The sequence below is a fragment of the Canis aureus genome, chromosome 8 (assembly GCF_053574225.1).
Source record: "Canis aureus isolate CA01 chromosome 8, VMU_Caureus_v.1.0, whole genome shotgun sequence".
In the NCBI taxonomy this organism is placed as follows: Eukaryota; Metazoa; Chordata; class Mammalia; order Carnivora; family Canidae; genus Canis; species Canis aureus.
The window spans coordinates 60,572,402-60,579,001 of record NC_135618.1 but is presented as its reverse complement, the minus strand read 5'-3'; the positions used below and the strand labels follow the sequence as shown (position 1 = coordinate 60,579,001).

Sequence of the window (6,600 nt, the reverse complement as noted above, 5' to 3'; positions counted from 1 at the left end):
GCCTCTAGCTGCTTAAGATGCCCATTTAACAGATTGGAAGACTGAGGCCTGCAGAAGAAGATTTTACCTATACTCAACCCACCATTCGTGACTAAAACGGAGACTGCCTCAAAGTGATGTTATAAGACTTGTGGGGCCTAAAGGCCCTAGAACAAGTCTTGTGAAAAATAACTACGTACCTGAGCTGGGCTGCGCTGGGCTGGTCGATTCTCCAAGCATCAAGGTCCCAGTGCCCGCCGTTTTCAGCCTGGGGGGTGGGGGTGGGGGCTCCCTATGCTTACATGGTCCTGCCGCTCGAGGGCAGCACCAGCCCAGGCGCTGAGGTCCCCGAGGCTGGGCACCCTTTTCTTTCGCTGGGACGAAGGGCATCCTGGTTTTTGGGTAACGGCACTCCCAGGAGGTCCCTCGGCTTGAGCTGAGGATGCCCTAGCTTTCAGACAAGTCGGCCTGCATTAGTCCCTCGCTATGTGACCTTGGGCAAGCTACTGACCTCTCAAAACTTAAGACTCTTCCTCTGAAAAGATGTTCATTCCTGTCATGCAGGACTATTGTAGGCGTCAGAACACTCCAGGAAAGGCCCCTGAGGCCTGGTTCCTGCAAATTCAGAGTTCTGTGCAATAGGAAAAGAAAAAAGGGACTTGACCAAGGTCTCACACAGTAAGAATAGATGGGAGGATTAGAACCTCTAAAAAAAAAATTTATATGAAATCATAGGTGAGGAGAGCAGATTTCTTTCTCAGTTGAAATGTATTGGCTTCTTTTCTAATATCAGAGAGATTCCCCATGTTATGGTAAAAATAGTCTAAGTTTTCATTGGCTTTGGGCAAGATCCTCAGCTTTCTCAAGCCCGTTTCCTTATCTCTCAAATGGAAACGGTTAAAACTTGTCTTTGAGGTGGTTGTGAGAGTTAAATAAGATAACCAGCTTCTAGTATGGGGAGTCACTCAAGAAAGAAACTTACACCAAAAGAAATATTCTAAATCCACAATGGAAGAGATGGAGAGCCTGGGCTCAGGAACAAGAGTGCAAAAATTTTTAGCCTTAGATTAACTCAATCTCCAAAACAGGAGCTACTGGCCCATGTCAGCATCAGAAGGGGGTCATATCTGAAACCATTCTTCTCCACCCCCAGGTACACTTGTTTGTACCTGGCTCTTAGGAATAAGTCACCTGGGGGCGCTTGGGCAGCTCAGTTGGTTAAGCGTCTGCCTTTAACTCAGGTCATGATCCCATGGTCCTGGGATTGAGCCCATGTCAGGCTTCCTGCTCAATGGAGAATCCGCTTCTCCCTCTCTCAAAATCTTAAAAAAAATCACCGAATGAATCACTCGATCCCAAGGAGGCCTCCCCTTCACCCCATTCATAGCCACAGGGACATCTGTGAAACACATTTTATTATATAAAACAAAGTGCACCAAAAACTCAGTGTCAGAATAGCTCTGTATTCCAATGGCTAGTGACTGGACCTTCTACCTTAAAACCTCCTCACCCTATAACCCTTGCTAGGGAGTTAGGTGGGCACACAAGCCCTCAGTCTCCAAAGATCTCCAACCCTGGCCCAGGAGAGTGAGAACCAGACATAGAAGCTTAAGTGTGGGTCTAGGGCAGTAGGGCAGGCACTTGAACCTCCAGAAATAGGAAGGCTCCCCCTAGGAAAGGCTGGACCTCTATCTGCGATAGATACACCCAAATCCTTCTCTACAGCAACTAAAGCAAGAATGTGGAACCCATCAAAATCTGGAGATGGGGAAAAGCTTCCCCCAAATGCCAGCCATAAAGTAGATTGTACAAAAATAAAGGGTTGGCTGCCTTCTGAGGCAGCTGGGTGGGTGTGTAACCTTCTGACCTCCACAGCCTGTACAAGAGTAAGTGGCTAAGGGTCAGCACCAAAGTCTGACCAGGGTCTCCCTGCCTCCCCTCTACCTACTATGATCCTTAGACTGAGGACCTACTACTTCCTCCCTTGCTCTTCCCAGCTCAGGTGTAGATTGACCGGGATAGACTGGCAGGGAGAATCCCTGGGATTGTGGAAGCTGCCCCAAGGCCCAGCCCAAAGGACCCTGAAGGCAGGAATCTGGGCTCTACCTAAGAGCAGCCACAGGAAGTGGTTCCAGACCAGGGCAGGGTATGGGGTCTGTGGACCTGGGTCCTCTCGCAGACCAGAGGGAGGCAGTGTTTGCAATGGTGGCTAACATCAGCCTCACACAGCCTGCAGCTCCCCCTGCAGGCGACTCAGCTCCTCCAGCTCCTGCTTGTGGCGGTCTGTCTTGTGAGCCACCAAGGAGCGGTAGAAATGCAGGGCGAAGGCCACGAATACAAGCCCCACAGGTACCATGATTGCCGTGGAGGCCATGGCTGCTTGCCAGCCGGGTCCATGGGCCCCTCCACCAACACATGCTTGCCAGGGTGGGCAGGCCTCAGCTGGCTCAGCCTGCGATGGAGCTACAGGAGTAGAGGATGGCTTGGGAGCTGGACTAAGGGAGGTGGTCAGTGGTAACAGAGTCCCAGGCACCTGGGAGGCAGGCACCACAGGGGCTGGTGTAGCTAAGGGCGTCCCAATGGGCACAAACTTGACCCAGCCAACCAGGACAACTTCAGCGAGGAAGAGGAAGGTGCCCAAGGCAGTGGAGAAGCCCCAGGCCAGCTCCACATAGCGGTGGAGTCGCTGGTGTGGAGATTGGTGGACAGAGTTGAGGTTGTGGATGTTGCTAACGGCTTCTATATGGGGCAGCAGACACGTGGAGACCATGAGTGCAAAGAGGTGCACAGCTACTAGCACGGTGGTGCATGCACTAAAGGCCACCAGCAGGCCTGGCGGGTATTCATGGTTGCTCTCCAGCTGTACCTCCACCATGGCCACCTGTGGGAACAGAGGAGATGGATTGAGTGCCCATAACCTCTTTGGCAGTAAAAGGTTGTTTTGCCTGTTGGTATACGTCACCAGTGTATCCCTAGAACCTAGAAGAAGGGTGCCTGACAGGAGAAGGTGCTTAGTCTCTGCTAAATGAATGAATTGGCAACCCTGGTAAGGCTCTGTGCTGTTCTAGCTTTGGCTTCTGCACCTGGGTATCGAGAGAGCTGACACATTTCCAAAAAGCTTACCTTGTTATAGGGTTTACAAGGCAGTTTCTGGAGCTGGGCTGCCTGGGTTCACTCTCAGCTCTAGAAGTTGTGGAATCTTGAGCAAGTGACTTAGTTCTTGCCTCAACTTCCTCATCTGGAAAGTGGGGATTGATAATGGCACCTACTTGCCTTACAGGGTTGTTGTGAAAATATGAGATAACATACACCAAGCGATAATAGTGTAAGGCGCATAGTAAGCGCTAGGTGTTTGTTACTATGAGTGTTAATAACTAATAACACTAGTGTTAATAACAGTTACTAACACTGTTAACAATGTTAAGAACACAAGTCCAAGCCAGAGGTTGCAAATTGATATGGCATGAACCCAAGCCAGCTTTGCACACGTTTTGCTTGGCTCATATGGTGTATTTTTTGAGGAATTAGAAACTCAAGAGATTTCATGAATTATCCCAATTTCCAGATCCTCTCAAAAACTGGAAGATCTGGGGACCCCTGGGTGGCTCAGTGGTTAAGTGTCTGCCTTTGGTTCAGGTCATGATCCCAGGATTCTGGGATTGAGTCTCACATTGGGCTCCTCGCAGGGAGACTGCTTCTCCTTCTGCCTATGTCTCTGCCTCTCTCTGTGTGTCTCTCTCACGGATAAATAAAATCTTAAAAAAAAAAAAAAAAAAAAGGAAAGAAAAAGAAAATTTGGAAGATCTGGTTACACCAGGTCACGTTCCTACATGTCTGGTATCAGCTAGAGCAGTCATGACTTGCTCCCTTTGGACAGGTCATGGGGTCTCCTCATAGTCACAGTCTCCACTCAGCCAACTTGGCAACTGTAATACCTGCGTGTCCCTTGCAGACATTTGCATTGGTGATCCTATTCTAGGCTTGTATAAATTCGGATTCTAGAGTCAGACTACCTAAGCTCAAATTCCTGCCACTTATTTGCTGTGGGATCCTGGACAGGTGTCTTAACATCTCTGATCCTGTTTTCTCATCTGTAAAATGGCCATAGTAGTGGTACCTACTTCATAGAATAATCAGTGTGATACACATTAAAGCTCTAAGCTCTTACCTGATACTGCATGACAGGGCAATACAATTTGTATAATGTTATTCTAACCCAGTCTACCCAGATACCAGGATCTGGATCTTTCCCCATGCCTGGTTCTTGCAGGATCCATTAGATTGCTCTGGGCCTGGGGGAAGGAAGAAGGTACAGAGCCTGGAGGGTGGTAGTAAGAAGACAAGGCTAAGTATTTTGGGAAATTGGGCCATGGCGAGTGTTAGCAGTTTTCCAGAGAGATCTGGGCCAGGCCCAGGCCTGGTTTCTCCCAGAGCCTGACCCAGCCTTGCTCTCCTCTGGTAGGACTGGGGCCAGTCCTGCCCCCAGAACCTACTCATCTGGCCTTTTGATCCTGCAGAGAAGGTCCTGGCATTTAAGCTGTCACCCCAGCAACGTGCAAGCCCAGCAGCAAGCTGGATTGTCCCCTTGGGAACAGGCGGGAACGTGGGATGGATGGGGGTGGGGGATCTCCCTCAGCTAGGTCCATGGAGATGCTTCCTTCCCTGTGCAGTCTGTATAGGTTAAAGGGAGCCACTTCCTTGTCCCTAGCTGACCCCACATCAGGAAAAGTGGGCTGGCCTGTGGATACTGGGCCCCTACCTAGAAAACCATAGACCCTGGATGACCCTCAGGGACTTTTCCTCTCATCATTCAAATACAGAGGCTGTAGTAGAGAGCGGGGCAGTGATGAACCCAAATCACCTACTGCTGTGGCCCCTCCATCCCCATTTCCATATGTTCCTCTGAAGACCCCCTCCCTTCCAGCTTGCTTTCTCCTTGCTGTCATAATGGTGGAGAAACTTTGGGCCATTAGTTCAGTGATCCAAGGTCCTAGTTCATTCTGCAACCTTCATCTGCTGGGCACTCTTGGCAGAGACACTGCCCCATTCTGGGCCTTGGTTTCCAATGCCTGCCCAAGAAACTGATAGCCTGAGCCATCTCTTATGTGTCTTGCTCTGACATGCTGGGATCTAGAGTTTGACAAGAATTAGCTCATCCTGGGGCGGGTACTTGCAGGCTACAGAGGGCGTACTCTCTGTGATGTCACAGTTCCCAACTGGCCCGCGAGGGGCTGGAAGCCTGACCAGGGTCACACAGCTGGCCACAGGCCCAGAGGAGGCAGGGTTTGTGTCTGCTGATTCTTCCTGACCCTGGGACTCCCTCAGTCCCATTTCCTATGGGGCCTCTGCTGGGACCGTTAGCTGGTATCCTCCCACAGGTGCAGTTTATCAGATCAGGAATCATGTATCAGCTTCCTAATCACCCTCTTTCCCCAGCAGCTTCCTCACAGGCATCCTCTCTGCCCAAAGTGTCCACTAAGCACTCTGTGGCTGCTAGGGACTGGCCCCGGGGATGGGGCCACCTTCAGTTATGGGGACTACTGCGACCAGTTTTCTTGGACTCTCCCAGCCCTGCTTAATAGCCCCCACATGGCTCTGATTTCTTTGAACCTCTCATGGGAACCTGATGATGACTTCTGCCTGGAACCATGCTCCTTCTGGATCTCTTTGCCCCACCCTTACATATGCATTCCCCCTTGGTGATTTGTCTCCCCTCATGACACCTGTGGGACTTGCTTATCCTCCCTACAGTCCAGTTTATTCTAGAGGTCTGTAACGCACGTACCCGCGCAGGCACACGCTCCCATAAAAAGGGACTTGTATGGTCCCTTGGGACCTTGCTTGTACTCCTCCACCTCTTAACCCTTCTTTCCCTTTCCTCTGTCCCATCTCCCTTGGGTGCCCCCGTCTACTTCGCCCACGACCCCATGCCCCCATGTGCCTCACCCCCACCCGGTGCGCCCCTTCCCTCCCCTCACCATGGCGAAGCCCGAGAGCAGGGCAGACGTGCGGCTGGAGGCTTTGAGCTTGGCCCGGCTGAGGTAGAGGCGGCGCCAGCTGAGCGCCCGCAGCGAGTGCTGACTGGCCCCCATGAGGTCCAAGTAGCCACGGTGCACGAACTCCCGGTACGTGGCCGAGCCCGCGGGGCTCTCGGCCTCCGGGTTCAGCGGGGCCTGCTCGCCCGCGTCCCCCTCGCCGCCCTTCATCCTGGGGGCCGCAGCACGGGGCGGGCCGGGGGGTCACGGGGGGGCCGAGTCGCCCCGGGAGCCCCACAAGGGCCGGCCCAGGCCGGCGGAAGGCCCCATCCCCCGGCCGGGCGAGCGGCGATGCGGTCGCCCAGGAAGAGGAGCCCGGGCGCAGCAGGAAAGCAGGCGTCTGCGGGTAGCCCTCGGGGCCGAAGCGGGATCGCAGAGGCCGAAACCGGAACTGGGGCGGAGGCGGAGCCCGAGCAGCCACATGATGGGGTGGAGCCGGGGGGAGGGGGCGCCGTCGGCAGAGATCCCGAGGGATCGCGACCCCAGGCCACTTCACTACCAACCCGGCGCCCGAGCCCCGCCCCGGGGAACGCCCAGCCCCAGCCTGTGACTGGGAGTTCCCGGGCCCCGGACAATTCGGCGTACG

General features: G+C 53.2%; 1 protein-coding gene across 1 annotated transcript; it reads right to left on the bottom strand.

Moving 5' to 3' along the window:
- Window positions 1–1,377: 1,377 nt before the first annotated feature.
- ORAI3 (ORAI calcium release-activated calcium modulator 3) lies at window positions 1,378–6,420 on the bottom strand. The gene is made up of 2 exons (XM_077907380.1): window positions 5,958–6,420; window positions 1,378–2,860 (listed from the first exon to the last, which is right to left on the bottom strand). The coding sequence occupies exons 1-2, from the start codon at window positions 6,183–6,185 to the stop codon at window positions 2,201–2,203; spliced, it is 888 nt and encodes a 295-aa protein (XP_077763506.1). The 5' UTR covers window positions 6,186–6,420; the 3' UTR covers window positions 1,378–2,200.
- Window positions 6,421–6,600: the final 180 nt, after the last annotated feature.